The sequence below is a fragment of the Nanorana parkeri genome, unplaced genomic scaffold (assembly GCF_000935625.1).
Source record: "Nanorana parkeri isolate BGI_ZX_2015 unplaced genomic scaffold, ASM93562v1 scaffold42, whole genome shotgun sequence".
NCBI classification, from domain to species: Eukaryota; Metazoa; Chordata; class Amphibia; order Anura; family Dicroglossidae; genus Nanorana; species Nanorana parkeri.
In genome coordinates, this window is record NW_017306310.1 from 2,288,696 (window position 1) to 2,308,808 (window position 20,113).

Genomic DNA, 20,113 nt, shown 5'->3' on the forward strand with positions numbered 1-20,113 from the left:
ATTGCTGTAAAAATTAGGGATGCACCGATATATCGGCCGCCAAAAGATATCGGCCGGAAATGGCACTTATGGCTAAATGCCGAAAGTGCCATTTTTCTGCTGATACATCAGCGCATCCCTGCTCTCTTTCCTCCCTGCTGGGCGTTGCTCTGTGTCCCAGCGGGGTGGAGAGAAAGTGACAGCCGTCCGAGCACAGCGGGAGGAGAGCGCTGTGTTTGTGGGGGGGTTTTTTGGGGGGGGGGGGCAAAAAAAATCTTGCACCAGGGCCCTTTGTTCCTTAGGTCTGCCACTGGCAAACACCCGGTGCTGCAAGACAGAAATGTTAACCTCTACGCCACTGTGTGTATTAATATCCCTATGGCAGAAATGTGGTAAGTTGCGCTGGCCATTTGATTGTGTTTGTGAGCTGGTTGAGGTTGATATAAAATTGCTCTTAGTGTAGCCAGCATGCAGGCACAATACTTGGAGTTATATTTTTGTTATGGAGTCAGATGAGTACTGGAGGCAATACGGAATGGAAGACAACACTTGGATTGGTGGATCAGATTTACTCTTCAGCGAATAGCTCTAATAAAACCGTGCCCTAAAGCAAACGTATGATTCATATTGGATTCATATTTTTCACAGTACTAATATTTACAACATCACAATACATTATTATGCATGGTATTTACATGTGATTTAATCTCATTTGATCAATGAAGGTATATATTTCTTTTTCTAAGGAACAACATTTTTCATACTGACACAGTACAAAAATAACAAAAATGTCAAATAAAATGATAGTGAGTAGATGGTTTGTTGCCAGTACTCGGTGATCTAGGCTTTGATCTAGGGTACATTTTTATCAATTTCCTTCATTGTTTCAGGTAGATGAGTGATGTAGTTGTTGCTAGGCTCTGCATACTCGGGGTCCTCTCCAGGAAGCTGGAAAACAAGAGGAAGAAGTTAATCTACACGGCCATCAACGCTAACAACAGAAACAGATGCCACCGGGGCAACCTTATTTTCCTAGCCTTTACAACCTAAACAATATACTGTAAGCCTGATATTTTCCAATGAAACGCCATCATAATTTATCCCGCCCAGTGATATTTAGGCAAAGTCCCCAGGCCTTTGCACAAAAAACCTAAACTTACCTTTTTCCTGTCTAGTTCTAGCCAGCCTGGATGCTTCCTTTTTGGAAGAGGTGGATGCGGGCACTCTCCCTGGACTGAGCGGCATTAACATAATGCTGTGTGAGTGCCATTCAGGCCTGGAGTACTGTAAGTCCAGCCTGTATAATGATGCACCCCCAGGGGGTGTGCCGACAGCAAGCTGGACTCACAGTAAATGGACAGAATGACGGAGCTGTTATTCTGGCAGGAGAGAACCAGCGGCACTGCACTCAGGAGTACGCTGGGGACAGCGCTGGAACATGGAGAGATATGCAAATCTTGGACACTTTGTAATACGTAATATGTGGACGGCAAAACTGGAAAAAAACTTGGAGTTATTCTTTAGAGAGACCATGTTGCCAGACCATTTATTTCAGCAAAAAACTTACCCTAAGATTATAGGTGCATTTAATGTATATTATACATGCTATTTACCTGTAAAAGACTCCCCTGTGTAGATATCCAAAAGCCCTGAGACTCCTGCTCCACCAGCAGACTCACAGTTGTCACTCAGCTCACACCTTATAGTGTTCCCCTTTGCTCTACTCCCAGCAGCTACATAAAAGGTTATGAAGAGAGCTGATGGGAGGGTGAAGGAGCTGGGCCAGCACATAGAGTAGTTAGACACTCCCAGAAGAAGGAGAGGGCTATGACAAGTAAGTAAAAAGGGGGCAGTGCTAGAGAATTGACTCTTCCTGGAGTACTTAGGTACAATTTTTTAAGTTTGTGATAGGGTCTTTAAAACTCATCTCTGAGCATTAGGAAAAATACTTCCTTCCCTTCCACACCACCAGCTCCTGTGTATTCACACCATATTATCATATGACAGATCAGTTCCAATTCTTCATACTTCTCTGCCAGCCTGGAAGGTAACATTGTCTATTCCTGATTACATAAGCACTGTCTGTTGGCTTCTGCAGTCATAATGAAGGGGCGATGATCAGACCCAGTAGAAGAACAGTTGAACAGTTGAGACTATCAACAAGTCACTAGTACCAATTGCCAGAAGAGGTGCTGAAGGGTCATGTGACCAAGGACTAAGGTAAGTACTTTCAGAGTTCACAGACTTTTTTTTTTAAAAAGCAGGCGGTAAGAAGTGGGGTGTATTTCTTTATTTTTGCCTAGAGATGGACTTTACAGGAAACCTGTACTGAGAGGAACAGGAAGGCCATTTCTGACCTCCTTCTAACAATGTTAGTTGCCTGGCCTCCTCTGTCTCTGTCTAGAAGCCACTGACCTAGAGCAAGCATGAAAATCACAAAATAGTGAAGTAACAGCCCCTTACATGTATACTTGTTCTAGGTCAGTGACTCAAAATATTCTGAAATCACTGGATCAACATGACATTCAGAAGAAATAAAAAGAGTGAAGTCCCTCTCCCAAACCATACCAGACCCCCAGTTAAAAAAGGTGCGTGAGGTTACCCCTAAGGCCCCATTCACACTAAGCGACATACCTTTAGAAGCGGATCCACGCGGCCGGGATAGCGCGACTGTTCGGGGCAACGTTCAAGCGACGGTAGCGCGACCTTCACCGTCGGACTGCATTAAAAAGTAGAAAAATTGCGCAACATCCCCCGAAAAAAGGGTCCTGCAGGCGCGACTTGCGACCGCGATGAGCGACGGGCAACACGGAGCTGTACATTAAGACAGCTCCATTGAAAATCATAGGCCAGTGACTTCTCGCGATATCGTGCGGCAAAAATGCACGATATCGCGGTGGAAGTCGCGCCTGCAGGACCCGCTCAGTGTGAATGGGGCCTTAGATTCATACCAGGCCCTTTAGGTCTGGGGGAACACCACTGCCAAAAAATGCAAAACAAAATGTGAGGTCCCCCCTAAAATTCCCAACCAGACCCTTAATCCGAGCACTGGCCTGGCAGACCAGGAAAGGGGGGGGGGGAGTTTTTGAATATTAAAAAATCAAATGACCTGAGGACAGTAGCCTGCGGCTACGGCTGACTCCTCCCATTTGTTTACATTCGGCCTGCATCTGTCAGAATGTCATTTTGCGGCAGTTTAACGCTCGTAGACTGGTCAGCGAGCGTCGGAATTTTTTTTTAATTTCCACAATACGTGTTGGCGTGGACATTGCTGGACGAGGTGATTGACCATGGATTACTTTGTTGGATCGTTTTTTTGAATTTTTTGGGGGCGCTTTTTTTTTTCTTCAAAATTTTTATTATTTTCATCACAACATAAAATCACAACATACAACATTGCTCAATAAAACCTAATCACATTTATAACCATAGAGTTATAACTCTTGCCTGACAGTTTTCTTGTTCTCCGTCCTTGTTTATATAGCTGTATATTACTAACCTCAGAATGTTTTACGCATATAGTTTATTTTACGCAATATAGTGTGTTTATTTACATTTTAATTTAACCCTTTAGTGAATGAGTCGGCTAGAACGGCTAAAACCATGAGGTGAGTGAAAAGCACTCACCTCATAGTTCTCCTTAAAGAGAAAAACTGTAAAGATATGCTTTACTGGATAATGTATGTTTATTTGATCTGCATTAATTATTGAAAAAAGTTTGAGAGTGTAATACTACTTTAAAGTGAACAGTTAAACTGAGCGAGCTTTATTATAACAATCATTCAATATGTACTGGCAAACTTTAATTAATTTAAAGTTTAATACATTTGTTGTCATGTTTGGCTTTCATGTTAGCTATGTATGCATTTTGAATGTTACTGTTGCACTGTATTTCTTGGTGGTATTTTACTTCTTTAATACCATAGTGCCATCTAGTGGCAAAGAGAAGATTTGTATTTCTGTCCTACCTACAAGGAAATCCTGTATTACCTTCCACTATGAATAAATGAGGAGGCTCTTTATAAAGAGTTGTGTATAGCCCCTGTTTGGTATTGTTTTCTTCTTTTACAGCATTTTTTTAAAATGTCCAATGGTTTTGTTTATCAGGAATTTGTCAGCTTCCCCTTTTTTGTTCACTACTTGCTAACCACTTTCCATTCGTTTTTAGCCATTGCTGCAGTCTTTTTTTATTAAAACAAGCAGGCAAACGGGCCTACAAAAGTGGCATGTGGAGCAATGGCAATCAGTTGTTAACATGCTGCTTCTTTGTAATTAAAAACAGAAGACACAGCTCGCTAGCTGCACAATCTTCATTACTTTCAACTTGATTTTATTCATCAACAGCGAGAAACTGCAATGGCAGCGAACAGAATACACAACTCATCAAGTGCTTCTGCTATTCTACTATTTAGCTCTGTGGGTTACTGAACTTTTAGTCTTTGTTCGCACCGGTGGCGGAACTACCGCCGGTGCAACTTACATGGGTATTGGCCGTACAAGTGACAGGCCAGGAGGTGGAGGTGGCTGGGCCGTCGCAGCAACGGAGGAGACCGGGGCCTGCACGCTCCAGATTCTCACCTGGGATGTTCCGTGCGGGCCTCCAGTGTCCCCAGGGGGTCTCCACTGTACATGACATGTTTAAAGATGGCTGCCACGAGTAGCGGCGGCCATCTTTAAACCTGGCAAGCGCCCATATCTCATTTAACACATTGCCAAACAGGCAATATATTGAATGAAAATCATTCCCTGGTGGTCCAGTGGAGAAATAGTATGATCTGCATCTCTTGATGATGCAGATCATACTGATCGATCCCTCGTGGTGCCTCTGCTAACAGGCAGGGAGCGATTAGTAGGGTTTGCATCAGCCAGAGTGCAGATCACACTGATCCTTCAATGGACCCAGGGATGCAGCCCCCCTTCCTGCAAAACAGGTAAGCAGGAGAAGGGGACATGTTTTAAATAACTATTTGAATTGTTAATGTGTGTGTTTTATTGTGTGTGATTTTATACCTACTCTGGCGGCCGCCATTACAAATCTTAGAATATCATTTTTTATCTTTTTTTATGGGGCCAGGGAATAATGATAATAGTGCCAATAGGGGGTCTTTTTCTATATTTGATGCTTCCACAGAGCGGTATATTACAAATATCGATTCCCAGAACGGCTGTATTCTCGGGCAACTCCACCAGATATGCAAGAAGGTCCCTTCCTCCACATTGCACCTCCAGCATCTATCAGATTCTGGGCACCTGTACCATCTTGACACTACTTTATAGTTTTTTTCTTGAAAGAATGGGGAGGTAACAGAGCTATGAGCCACAGTGAATATTCTTTCCCATTCTTTCTCTGATATCTCTCTTCTCAGATCTTGTTCCCATAAACTTTGTATGTCCTTTAGCCTCCTCTTCCCTCAGCATGCTGTAAATCACTGACAACATATGCGAGATAGGGGCTTTACTCACGCACAGTTTCTCAAAAGGTGTAAGTGGCCTATTCAGGTTTTACGGGCCCTAAGATATCTTATATAATCTGACAGTTGCATAGCCTCTAGCCATAGTTTCCCATTGTTTTGTTTCTCCGGTCTTAACTCTATTTTCAGCTCTTCTTTCCCTAACTCTAAGACTTGCCAAACTCGTTCCATAGAACTACTCTCCATGTTTAAGAAAGGGGCCACCTGCATATCTGGTGGGAATTGTGGATTGTGAATTGTCAAAGGCCCGGGTCTGGAAGATAGGTTATATTTAGTAATGGACCTGTCCCATACTTGTAACACCGGTCTTACCAAGAAAGGTAGGGTGTGTCCCTTAGGTCTATTCTCTAATAACAACCAAGGAATTTTGCTTAATGGTGAAGAGGATATATCAGTCCCCAATTTTACTCCACTTTTGTTTTGGCTGGCATGTATCCAGTCCAGTAATCTTAGTAGCAAGGCCGCTTTATGATACAATTCAAAGTCCGGGATTCCCAATCCTCCTCTTTGTTTTGGTCTCATCAGTACTTTTGCACTAATCCATGGGGTTTTATTTGCCCACACGAATCTCATTGCAGCCAACTTAAGTTTCTGGAAAAGGGATTTTGGTAACATAATAGGGACTGTCTGAAATCTGTATATGATTTTTTAGGACATTAACTCTGCCCAACCATGACAGACTCAGACAGTTCCATGTATAAAATTGACCGAAAATCCCATCTGAGCAGTCTCTAAAGTTAATGGTATATAGTGAGTCAAGATCTTTAGGAATTTTAATACCCAGATACACAAGATAGTTATATTGCCATCTAAATGAATAGTTTTCCATAATACCTTCTCGTACCCTGTTTGTTAATGATATATTCAGGAATTCTGATTTGGATATGTATTGTTATCAATGGAGAGGTTATAAAAAAGAGTAAGTCGTCTGCATATAATGCCATTTTATGATGTTGTGTTGGGGAAATCATTCCCATGATTGAAGGGTTTTGTCTAATAGTAGCAGCTAGTTGTTCCATCACTATAACATATAATAAGGGAGACAATGGACATCCCTGATGGGTTCCATTAAGAATGGGAAAGGGAGCAGATAGGTCCCCGTTCACCCTTACCTTGGCGGTTGGATGGGTATATAGGGCCATTACCTTAGATACAAATTGCTCTCCCAGTCCTGCTTGTATGAGGGACTCTCTAAGGAATGGCCAACTTACTCTGTCAAATGCTTTTTCAGCATTTTTTTTAACTACTTCCTGCGGGTTCACGTAAATGTATGTCATCCGCTGAAGCCATGTTCTTGGTACCGTGTTAAACAACAGACGATTGCTGTTTAAATACAAGCAATCCGGCGTCTGTACAGGAGCTGGATCGCTTGTACGGTGCAGAGTTGTGTCCCCCTCCTCCACGGCCGCCAGTGCCACCGTCGGCTTCCTGGGCTCATCTGTCCCTCGTGTGAACCCAAGCCGCATGTGGAGGTTCTCCCCTGACAGATCGGAGGAGAGATCAGTGGCTTCTAGCTGCGGATCTCTCCTCCGATAACTGGACCCGGAAGTGATGTGCATTACATCACTACCGGTGTCACAGGACACAGTCTCTGGTTCTTAGGGCCTGTCGGCCCTATATATATATAAATAGCACTTTTGGCTAAGTGCCGAAAGTGCAATTTTCCTGCCGATACAGCGACGCACACCATTGTTTTCAATGGCCCCTGTTTACATCTGAGAATTCGGTCACCTGACGCTGTAAAACTTTTCTGCAGATTTCTGCACATTTGGTGTTATATCGTCAATGGAAATGCCTGTAAATGCACAACACAAGTATTTTTGTAAATCTTTTGAGCATTTGTCACACGTTTGTCGCATAAGAGCCAGCCTTCCGCTTTGCAAAAAAAAACAACTGTGGAACAAAATGGAGAACGCTCAAGAAAAACTTGACAAAGTGTATAATGCTTAAAAAGAACACTGATGCTTAGGTGTGAACAGAGCCTTACTGAAAAATAAATATTAGGAACTAAGTAATATTCACTGAAAATGTTGTTGTCAAATAATTGTAAATGCTAGCTGAAGAAAACCAACAATTATCAAACAAAATTGATTATTATAGTTTCCATCATTAAACAATGACCTTACCTCCCAGTAGACACCATCATCAAAACAGTTCTCATCTGAAGGATCTCCCCAGAATGGTAATTTCAGGAATAATCCTAAAAAATTAAGATATGGAACACTGATAATATGGCCATGATTAATAACAAGAATAACAATATGGAAACAATGCATTATACTGTTTTTAATGCAAAGTCAACAGAACGTTTTACAAAACCAGTGGATTTTTTCAAAGCTGATATTGCACTTAAGTGGGCCCCTTAGTAATAATATCAGTCTAAATAAATACTGCACATTCCTGACATGTCAAAATATACACAACATTATAATTAAACTACCTTTTATCATTAAAAGCAGCCTTTTAAATCTTGTGACTTTACCAAGGCTGAAATTAAGTTATCAGTCTGCGGCAGGTAGGAAAAATTATTTCCTCAATCACCTCAACCCCAGCGATGGGACTGTAACACTTTACTTTTACAGCAAATCACAAGGTGACAGTACGCCGCAGGGAAATGACCTGTGTTGGACATTTGTGAACAGACCCTTTCTGAAAATAGGTTGCTCCAACCGGCAGGGAAACACTTAAGATGCTCCAACCGGCAGGGAAACACTTAAGATGCTCCAACCAGCAGGGTAACACTATCCAAGGTGCAGAGTCTGGTATTTCACTAGGGACCTTAATGGTGGGGTTGTGACTTGTGTGACAAGCACTCCCAGAGGATGGCCTTGCTAGTTGCAATTTGAAGATAGAAAAACTAAACCCAAAGACTTCCACACTATCTGTAATTATATAATACATATTACAATTACTTTGATCTAATATGCAGCTTACACCAAGTGAATGTCTCACTAAGATTTTACCATATTTCTTTTTTTTTGTGCAGTGCTCTCCCCACAAATACCTAAACAATTTGTGTATGCAAATCAATCTGTACTAATAAACATATATTCAAATTATATGAAGATCTTTTAAAAGTGCTGGGTGCATATAAAACGTGTGTAAACAAATGCATGTACCTATGCATATAAAGCGCACATTTCAAGATGAGCCTTGAACATGATGAAGGGCTAGGATTCCCAAAATTGTCTTTATCTTGGTACTTGCTAATGTACCATTTTTCAGTGGAATAAAAGCATTTTGAGCAATTGAGTGTCATGTTTTTTGTACTCTTAGACTGGGCGGTAGAGTGGAATTTGCTTTTGGTAGGCACCCGTGGCTATACATACTCGGGGAACACGTGCAGCTCACTCAATTTGGTATAATGTATAGCTTATGTCAACTTAATTTTCTCTATTTACTATCACACTTCATGTAGTGTTCTCATCCGTTGCTAATAATTATGGTCTAGTTCTACATAGAGACTATTAGGAACTAAAACTGGTGAAATATAAATCCATTGTGTTTCCCTGTCAAAAATGGAAGCGGCAAGCTGCATAACCTAGATCAAAAACAGCCAAGTGTCATATCTAGTGCAAAAGTGTGAGACAGAAGCATAGTCAGGTGAAATAGCCAGAGGTCTTTGTCAAGGGTAACCAAAGTCAAGCATCCAAACAGCCATGTACATTAAGAGGGGTTCAGACAGGTGAATTTCAAGAATGTTTTGCAGTTGTGGACAATTCCAAATACAGAAAAGGGTCATGAGCTAACAAATGGTACAATGTGAGTGTGGCACAAGTCTCTGGCCCAGTCTGGACACATAGTGCCCCATGCTTCCAAGTGGGCATAGCTGGCAATGTCCCTAAAGTTGGACATGATACCGGAGATCATAAAAGCAATTTGGTAATTTTGTGTGATAACTGGAGGCAAAGTTGGAATGAAGGAGAACCTAGCTATGGAAGCTGAAGAGCATAGAGTCCCAGGAAGTATAACTTGTACAGTAGACTGTAAAATGCTAAATCCAAAGAACACATTAGTAATATGACATGGTGCATTCAACTCAAAACCACATTCTGTCTTTCAGGTTGAATTCCTGTATCAGAACCTGACTTCTATAATTGGAAATGGCTTCTTTTGACACACTTGGGTCTCAAGATTCCCCTTCTTCAGTAATGCTGAAAAATTATAGATGGCAGTATTGGCAGCAGATACCCACCTACTAGAGTTCCTCCCACAAAAGCAAAGGCCAAAGACACACATATTCCTGCTGCTTGATATCCTCCTTGTATGCTGGGTGTTCTAGAAGCATATTCATCTTTAAACCTGAAAAGTTCTACCAGACTGAAAAATAGAAAAAAAATAAACATTTAGTGGTTCAGATCAATGACTAGGTTCAAGCAGAACATTTTGAATTTAATAACTTTTACTCATAGCAAAGCATTGAACCAGGTTAGCTATCTGTTGTATGTCTCATGTTTATCAATCTGTCTGCTCCATCCTGTTCCAACGTGCATTGTGTTTATACGCTTGCTGTGGCCATTTAATGGTGTGTGTCTGTTTGCCTCTTGCTGGAACATACTCATATGATGTATGTCCAGCTTCTGTGTTCAATTCCTGTGTTGTTTCCTATGCCTAAGTATTAAGCCTTGCTCTTGTACAGTCCATTTCCACTGCTGGCACCTTATGTTGCAGCGCAAGCTGTTGGGTTGCTTTTGTCTGTGTAGTTGCTCCCTGCACCTTCCAATCTTTTTTCTGTTGTCTGTTATCATCCTGACTTGAGTGTCAATTTGCTTTCCAGGCCAACCACTGCTCATACCTGCTCACGCCTGACTACCTGCTTTGCTATTACACTTTAGTATACAATATTGCCTATGCTTTCCTTTGATCTGATACTTGGAACGTCTAAGACCATTACATCTGAGCAGCAGTCTTCTGCTGGTCCCAGGGCCGTAGATAATTTTTTTTCCTGGGGGGGGGGGGGTTCAGCTCCCTATAAGATTTTATGTAGCAGACACACAAAGGTTTGAAAAAAATATACCGGCAATATCATTCCTAAACCAATCCTTTACCCCGAGCAATACCGATTTTGCTGTTTGACACCATATGGATAAAAACCATGTGGTACCACTTATAATTGGTACCAATTCACACAAACAGCTTAGTATATACTTTATTGGGATTTTGTTTTTACCAAAAACATTTAGCAGAATACATTTTGGCCTAACTTTAGGAAGAAATTTGATTTTATTTGATATTTTGTATAACAAAAAGTTGAAAATATTTTTTCCCCACAATTTTTGGTCTTTTTTCATTTAAACCCCTGGCTGGTCCTGACAGATTAAAACAAAACAACCTTCTGACCCACCACTCACAACCCAGGAAACAGGAACCTAAAAGGACCATACTGATTGGTATTCAAATCCTCTACCTGGACTATAAAAATGTGTATAGGTTACCATATACTACAGACTTTTATTTATGGACTGCTGCAATCAGTAATATTTTAAAGAACAGCATGCTTCTAGCAATGTCCTCACCCAGCCTCTGTGTACACTCCTTCAGTGGCTGCAGCTGCTGTTACTGCTCCGACAATCCCTCCGATTATACCTGGCATTCCATGGAGATTATGGATCCCGCAAGTATCTTGGAGATTTAATTTTGAGGACAAGAGAGGCTGTAAAATTATAATGAAGATATTTATGTTTAAATATATTTATATAAGAATTATATAAATGAAGAATATGTTGCAGTAAACAAATAAGATTTCAGATAATCTCAGAACAAAAAAAATAGACAGATAGTTCACATGACTAGTTTAAAAATCCAAGAGGTATTCATCCCAAAATAGATGTGTACATGGTCAGTATAACACATCTTTGCAGCTACAGTTGCCTGTCAATTGCTCATCTATGGCAGTTCTTATAGTTTCACTTACAGTCTTGCTCATGCAGAAAGACAGATTTCTATCACTGGAGTCTGGATGCACACAACCTTTGGTGTCCAAAGCAATACTTCTGTGATCAGATCCCTCCTTTAACGCCGAACATGTACTAGTCCTATTTTGACTGTTGTAACAATGAGTAAAAATTTATAGGCGATTACTATACTTATACTGTTTAATTCTTCAGGGAACATTGGCCTCTCTGACAGTTTACCATCATTCCTATAGCCCAAAAACATGAAGAGTCATGATCATAAATATTAATATCCAGGAGAGTTGCTAGGATTTTGAAGGACTTGAGGCACACACAGGAGGTGAAGTCAGTGGCGCACTTTGTGCTGCAGCAAATAGTAGCCGTGGTCAAGTCAAGCCTTTACATACACTTCAACCACTGTGATACAAGCAACTGTTTCACAGACACACGTAAACCTTCAAAGGAACATTTTAAAAAACTTGACTCTTTTATTACAAATTATTTTTTGCATACGGAATATTAGCAGAGAGCTATCACTGTGTCTGAGACCATCTTCAAAAAATACTTAATTAAAATTGTTGTGGACAATTTAGCAACTGGCATCTGTTGAGACAATGAATGCTTTGGTCAGGAGTATAATGTACAACCCAGCACACAGAGTGCAACCGGAATACCAGTAACATACAGCCCTGAAAAGACAGTGCAGTTTCCAAGAATAAAAGTAATGTACAGCCCAGAGTACAGGATGCAAAGATTTGGAGTATGTAATATACAGCACAGAGTACAGAGTGTAAGGGCTTGTTCACACCAAGCGCGGAGCAGATGGAGAGCAGAGCAGGTGCAGACCGGATCAAAACTGCGTCCAATGTATTCCTATGGTATTTTGAGCTCCAGTTCACATCGAAGCGTGCAGATCCAGAGCAGGTGAAAAAACTGCGGCAGAAAAGGTGGCAACTAGGGATGCACCGATATATCGGCCGCCGAAACATATTGGCCGAAAATGGCACTTTGGGCTAAATGCCGAAAGTGTCATTTTCCTGCCGATACATTGGCACATCCCTGTTTTCTTTCCTCCCCGCTGGGCGCTGCTCTGTGTCCCAGCATGGAGGAGAGAAACTGTGACGCCTGCCAAGCGCTGTGAGCGGCCGGTGTCGTTCCTCCCACACCGCTCAGCCTCCTATCACAATGTTCTCATGTTATGAATGGACAGGAACACTCATGAAGGATTCCTGTTCATTGATAACAGGGACACAGAAAAAGAGATTGAGGACTTTGTGCCCTCAATCTCTTTTTCTATTTTAAAAGGGAAATATCAGGGGTCTGTTTAGAAGCCTAATATTTCCCCAAAGCCCCTAACATTAAGTAAAAATATTTAATAAAAAATGAATTGATAAATAAAAATAAATATAAAAAAATTAAAAAGTTTATTAAAAAATAAATAAAAATAAAAAATTTGAAAAATTTGAAAAAAATAAAATAAAAACATTTTCGGTATCGGTTTCTGCCTGGCAATTTTTTTTATTTCGGTTTCGGTTTTAAAATTTCCATTTCGGTGCACCTCCAGTGGTAACCCTAAACGTACATACATTGTCACGTGTATGTAACACACAGAGTGCAGGTACATACATATTAGACATGTTTTTGAAACTAGTAGATCATGGAGCTACTTTTTAGGGTCAAGACTTCACTTACTGAAAGGTAGGCATATCCAAGTGTAGAAACAATTCCACATATGAATCCAACTATCAGTGATCCATATGGAGTAAGTGCCATTTCTGCAGCTGTCCCAACTGCCACTCCTCCAGCCAGGGTTGCATTCTGAATGTGAACCTGTAAGACCAACTTCCTTTAAGAGCAGCATTGATATACAGTGACAAAATGCAGGATTTATAGGATATATCACAATACAGTGCAGGCTAAATCATACATACACACACCTCTCTTGCATATAAATGTATTGTTATATATGTCCCAGTGTCAGTGCTTTCAAAGATTAGTACAGGTCCACACATTCCATTTATTTGCCCCAGTTTCAATACAGATCAGAATTGCACAACACAACCCAGGGGCATATTGAAATGGTGTGCAACTACCACAAATTTTCAGAAGTATATGCAGCTGAGAACACTGCTTCTTTTACAAGTTAGAAACAAGCTAATAGGTTCTCTTTTTCTGATGAGTAATTCTGTATTTTGCATAGTGTATTTGTTGTGCATTAGTCCTAAAATTATGTACAGCCACATTGAATAGTTTGATGTTACCTCTTTAGGAATGCAGATAATGCTACATTTGTGGCTAGCATAATAGTTTCTGTTCTTGATTTGTCAGCGCAATGCAAGCTTATATGAATACATCAAACTTAGATTTGCATATGCCAAAATCACTGGTCTGTCAGAGGCTTGCATGGGAGTCCTGGGCCTTAAGTTAGTGGTTGCAATATAAAGACACAAGAAAGTGTGTAAGTGTCCTCTCTAAAAAATGCACTCCACCAATTTACCTCATACAAACTAAAAAGCAGTGAGCCAATAACCCCAAGATAATCTGTATACAATTACTCCGAACAAGGAGTGTAATAATGAGGGTTAACTTATAGGCTCAATGCAGCATAGGCAAATTATTTAGGTATTCTTTATTGTTGCATACAAAAGTAAAATAATATCACCCACATGCCATTACCAATTTAAAAGAAGGTGAACAAAGAATCTAGGACTACAGGGCACCACTTCTAGGGAGTAATTGTTAACAGACCAGTATAAAATATAACTGCTTCAGCAAGTCTGGCAAAGTTTATTTATAAAGTAGTATATGCTATATTTCAAAGCAACTTTTTGTATCCAAAACGCACTCTGTAATATATATGTTGCTAATATACTTCAATAGAATTTCTGAACTCTATTTACAGACAAAGTTCTGCTGATTGGTTGGATACTAATTAATGGATTTATTTGTTTAGAATATGTGACATATAGACAAAATTCCAACGAGATACACTTACCATTTCGATTTTACCCTTTTTGCTGACTACACTGGAGATGGCAACAGTCGTGAGAACACAGGAAGCCAGGGAACAATATGTATTAATAGCAGCTCTGTGCTGAGCATCGCCATGATTGGAGACAGCTGAATTAAAGCTGGGCCAGTACATCCACAAAAACAACGTTCCTGTATATACGCAAAAGGGCCGTAGGTTAAAATGTTGCACTTTTTTCTCTTGCATTCCCAACTAAATGTTTATAAAGATAAAGGCATCCATGAGTTGCTCAGTTTAAGTTGGAGTCTTAGCGAGAAGGGATTTCCATCAACCAGTAAACCAAACCACAAGTAACATGTGGGCATTGAGCCGATCATCTTTTTAGAATCTTGTCTTATTCTATTAATCGTAAAACATAATTAATTTGTAGGATAACTAAAATGCATTTGCTGTCTAAATCGGTAGTTGTCAGCATGTTGAGCTGCAAGTAAATCTCCTGTAGTACCTTTGTAACATTTTGTCTAAACCTCCTAAACCTGGGATTTCCCATATTTAAAGATGAATTCTTTCTAAATAAGATACATTTTATATACTTTCTCATGACAGAGTTGCTTAGGGATCTAGACATTAAACAGGGACGGGGTCCCTCTTATATGGCCCATTATTGACCTTTCTCTGATACACCTGGCATTTTGCATTGTAGCTAGTGGCTTATATTGCACAGCTAATAACAGCTCCTTTGAACAACTATGCTTTGTCAGAACACTCCAAATATGAGCCCCCATCCTGGCTGGTGTCCAGTAACTTAAACTGAAAACTCCACACAGTTTCTTCTTTCTGGTCCCTTTGTCAAGCACTGGTGCTCCATAGGGTCTTTTTCGTGGGGGCTGTCTTGAACTATGACCCTTAGGTAGATGGATCTAAGCACATAATGTAGTCCTTGCTTTCCAAAGACAGGTTTGTTTCTCTTTCCATTCAGGGTGGTGGTAAAAAATAAAGTTTTCTAACAAACACTTTGAAGACCCCAACAGAACATCTCTAGACCCATGTCCTATGCCATCGACACGGTTTGCCCTTGCTATAGTTACACCATTGATATTGCCAATTAGCAATATTGGTACATTGAGTGTTGGAAGGAGCCCAGCCGTGCTTGTCTCACTGGCACCTGGAAAGAAAACAAAATGTAATAACTATCTATCTATTTATCTATCTTCGTACATCAAACTTACCAATCATAGCAAAGATATCAGAGCTGTACACTGATCCTTCCTTGTTGTTATTTTGGCTTAATTTTGGACGCTTTAGGATCCAGGCCACTGTCAATCCAAAATATGCCCCAAATGTGTGGATAGTCATAGAACCACCAGCATCAATAACCTGCAGTAGGAATTGTGACTTGTTATTTGCACAGTTGATAAATATTTTAAGGTCCTATTATGATGCTATCCTCAGCTTTAACTTAATGATACAATGACTTCTAAAAGTTTATCCTTGTTGTAAGTGTATTTGTCCCTGCCACTTGTTACACATTTTAGCTACAGTTTTGGTGTTGGAATGTATTTTGACAGAGATATAGACATCAAGATCCAATGTAATTAAGAATTAGTGTTCTTAACTGTGAATATTTTGCAGTTATAATTATTTGAGCTACAAGCTTATTTTCTTATTCAGAGTATTGATGTGATGCAAGAACATGTGTCAGCATTCAACTGACTACTCTTAAATTACACTTAGCATAAATGCAAATGCACCATATGATATAACAAACTTGTAAACAAATGTGTTCTAACCAGTAGCACTTTGATGATGCTTCCCTTGGTGAGTTTTGGATAGAGCTGAGGTGAATTAGAACCTCTGTCGGGTTTTTATTGCTCTCTGTGTTCATACTAAGGAGAGTCACATGTCTTTGTCCTGGTGGCCATTGTTGCAAGAAAGAAAGTGACGGGAAATACAAACTTTTAGGCTGGGTTCACACCTGGGCGTTCCAAATAGGAGCATTTTATGCTCGTTTTTTCAGCACGTTTTTAGCACGTTTCAACACACCTTTTTTGTTCACTGAAACGCGCGTTCGATGCTCGTTTTTTTAACCTCCCTGGCTGACTTTTTAAACTTCCTGCCAGGTCCGCCCCCCTGCGATGCAGATGCTCGCGAGGGACAGAACCCGGAAGACGGCAGCGGCCAGAGGACACAGCGGGGATTACTGCTTTGTTAACCCCGAGCCACAATCGGGAATACCAATGGATACGCGCTGAAATACGCCCCAAAGGAGCTCCTGTACTATTTCGGGCGTAGGGCGTTTTCAGCACGACAAATCGCGCTGAAATACGCCCAGGTGGGCACCATGCCCATAGCACTCAATAGGATTTCACTTGCTAAAACCTTTTTCAGTGCTTCGATCAGCGCTGAAAAATGCCCAGGTGTGAACCCAGCCTAAGAGTTGTCACCAAAAAAAGATTTTGTTTCTATTCTGGTGAAAGGGGGATCCGAATTTCATACAATCCAAAATCTGAATAACGAACTAAATCCGGATCCGAAAAATGAAAGAAATACAAATCTAAATGGATCAGAAACTAAACAAAACACATTTTTTGTGGGGTTACCTGTCTACATGTTTTCATAATCTAAGTTGCATGTGCTGCTACCCCCCTATTTTGTTCCTTTGTATGTGATGGTGGATAGAGGGTTTGCCTGGTTGCTCCATTCTCCATTGAAACTATAGGTGCTTCTCATGCCTTTACTTCATTGCAGCACCTATTTTAGATTCTCAGAGAAAAAATGTTTTTTTTCTCCAGAGATCAGTCTGAAATCTAACATATCTCTATCTAACATTATTATTGGACGTGCAGAGAATAAGGAAGAAAAAGCTGGCCATTAATGCCTTAAAGAAAAAAAATGGTGGCACAGAGGGGTGGACAGATCACTTATACTGGAGAATAAGTCCACCCAGTGAAAAACAAATCTCATCTTTGCTCACTGGATTGTAATTTGTCATATCTCTGTAACCTTATCTCCTTCCCAGGCAACTTTGTCTTTTCTTAATATGGTCAGGACTAAAAAAGAAAGTTTTTTTTCCCTAGGTTTATATGAAATATTGCATAACTATTGTGTTCTCCTTTTGAGTCAGTATTTAACTTTAGTCTCCTTTTCAAATTGCGAATTATTGGTTTACAGAATTCGATAGCTCAGCTTGGTCAATTTTTATTTTAAATTGATGCTACTCATCTGCCCCCCTAAGTAGGGGGGCAGATGAGTAGCAGTGTCTGTCAAGTGTTTTCACCTATAGCATGGTGACACAGTATTTGCAAAAACAATAACTGTTTAATTATACAAATGCATTAAAAAGGAATATATAAAAACAAACGATTTCCATTCATTAGCCAAACAGTGCATTTGTATTGTAAGTTTTCAAGGTCCAACAGCTGATTGCATTTTCCTCAACATGTTTCGTCATAATAAGCTTTCTCAGGAGGATTTAACAATATTCGCTGTAAGGGTTTACATCAGCTGTTCAAATACCTTGAACCATACTTATGGAGAATGGCTCCACTGGAGGGCCATGGAAGAGGCAGTTAACAAAACCAAAACGCATTTGAAGAAAATGCAATCAGCTGTTGGACCTTGAAAACCCAGAATAAAAATGAACTGTTTGGCTAACAAATGGAAATCGTTTGTTTTTTTATATAGTCCCTTTTTAATGCATTTGTATAAATAAAAAGTTGTTTTTAACTACTCAAATGTGTTTGTGAAGGTCTATAAATAGGCGAGAATAGCCTCCATTTTGGTCTGCTATAACCAAATGTGGTTAAAAAAAAAACAAGCTTTTTTTATTCTGATCTGACATTGTCAGCTGAACATTAGAAAACAGTAACATTTTCCTGCAGGAGAAAACAACGTTTTGGCACTCAGCTGTCCTACTGTTTAACCTACTTGAGGGAAGGTAAGGAGGATTGGTAATTGGCAAATGGTTTAACTATATTGGTGCTTTGTTTTTGCCCAGCTGTCAGACTAGCAATTCAGACTTTGCCTTTTATAATAGCTGGTAACTATTTTCAGGGAGCAGTTAATTCTGACAGTGTTGTACTAGAGCAAAACAGCATAGACTAGTGATGTAACTGTTCCAATCTTTTTCTCATGGCTGGTGTAACTGATTTAAAAAAATGGGCTCTTCCTCTCACTCAACTCTGGTAAATAAACCAATAACTTTATATGATTTATGAGGCAATATTTCCATGCTGAATATCTTACCTTCTAACCTTCAATCAGGGAGCAGATAAAAAAGGGTTTGCCTATTTTAATTAATGTTAGCTGGAAATTAATGGGTAAGACTCATTGCTGCCCTGTAACTTATAGTTATGTTAAAGAACAAATATGAATTAATGCAGTTGCAATACTTTCTAGGTATTTATACACAATTATGAAGGGCACCTTAAAATACTCACTCTGTACTATCATACATATAAGCAACTAGCCCTCACAGGTTAGGTGACCAAAAATGAATGAATAATGAATAGGAAATCAACTACATATAAATCTTACATGGAGCTTGTCAAGAAGGATATACTCATTCACTGAAAAGAGTGTCACTTGGAACAAGGTCATCAGCATTACTTGTACAGGGCTGACTTTCCCCAGAACTCCGCCAAAGGCAATGCACACAGATCCCACACAGAAATCAGCATTGATGAGGCTGAAAGAGATTAATGAAATTAATATCTAAGTGAATGCCTGAAAGCTCGAAGACATTATTAATGCAAAGTATAAGATAATTGGAAGACTTCATTTTAGTAATGCTCAGGACTGCATTTAAGTTATATTATATGGCACATACCGTGTGTGTATGTAGTGATGCCCCCTAGGGAGCCAGTGAGATTAATGGGCCCTTTTAGCCTTTCTACTGGGCTTACTGCTGCCCCAAATGACTTACCAACCCACCAGCATCTGAATGACTGGATTCCACTTGAAGAATTTATCTCAAAGTCCAGGGGAAAGAGGGTTGGGGGGTTACAGGATACTCAAACTGCAGCAATGCCAAATTTCCTCTGCTTGAAAATATCTTCAGTCCCAGTCCCAGGGTAGTGTGCCTTTAGGTCAAGACTGACAATTGTGTGTGTTTAAGGCCCCATGCACACAGATATTAAAATAAAGGATTTCAGGTGTGATTGGAGTTTATTTATTTATGCACACAGAAGCATAGTGTGTAATGCTTTGCTATGGCTGAATACACACCTAGGCATTTCGCAGCATCTAGGTGCATCCAGTCTAGCTGCATTCAGACAACAATAATGTTGTTTTTCCTGGGACCCTTTAGCCTGGTTTTATGTGGCTACACATATGTAAACATGCCTAAATCCAGGAACATCTAAAGACTAGGCAGGTGTGATCCGTTTCATTCCTAATTTAAATTTGGACGAATTTCTGCATATTCAGACATTTAGATGCATCCAAATTTGTCAATGAAAAAAATAACGAATCTGAACGTATCCAAATTGCATCCAAAATGCTTTCTGAATGTCATCCAGAATGAATTTATGTTGTTAAATGTTAAAAATCATTTTTAAAAACAGCGTGGAATCCCCTCCCCAATTTCTGGTAGAAATTTTAGTGGGGACCACAAAGACAAAAAAAAGCATGCTGTCCCCCATCAAATTCCTTACCAGACCCTTGGTCCGAGCAGCAGCCTGGCGGAGCAGGAAGGGGGGACGAGCGAGCACCCCCTCCCCACCTTGCAGCATACCAGGCCACATGCCCTCAACCTTGGGAGGGTGCTTTGCCAGGGGGGACCAGCTGGGAAAGCGCCT

General features: G+C 40.2%; 1 protein-coding gene across 1 annotated transcript in view; it reads right to left on the reverse strand.

Annotated features, from left to right (window-relative positions):
• Window positions 1–808: 808 nt before the first annotated feature.
• The window catches only part of RHCG (Rh family C glycoprotein), a 40,602-nt gene continuing 21,297 nt past the window's right edge, over window positions 809–20,113 (reverse strand). The window contains exons 3-10 of the mRNA XM_018571603.1: window positions 18,852–19,002; window positions 15,545–15,692; window positions 14,340–14,506; window positions 13,037–13,174; window positions 10,967–11,103; window positions 9,646–9,770; window positions 7,577–7,650; window positions 809–927 (exon numbers count right to left, since the gene is read on the reverse strand). Of these exons, the coding sequence (XP_018427105.1) occupies window positions 832–927; window positions 7,577–7,650; window positions 9,646–9,770; window positions 10,967–11,103; window positions 13,037–13,174; window positions 14,340–14,506; window positions 15,545–15,692; window positions 18,852–19,002 (1,036 nt within the window). The 3' untranslated portion in view covers window positions 809–831. The remainder of the gene's footprint in view (window positions 928–7,576; window positions 7,651–9,645; window positions 9,771–10,966; window positions 11,104–13,036; window positions 13,175–14,339; window positions 14,507–15,544; window positions 15,693–18,851; window positions 19,003–20,113) is intronic.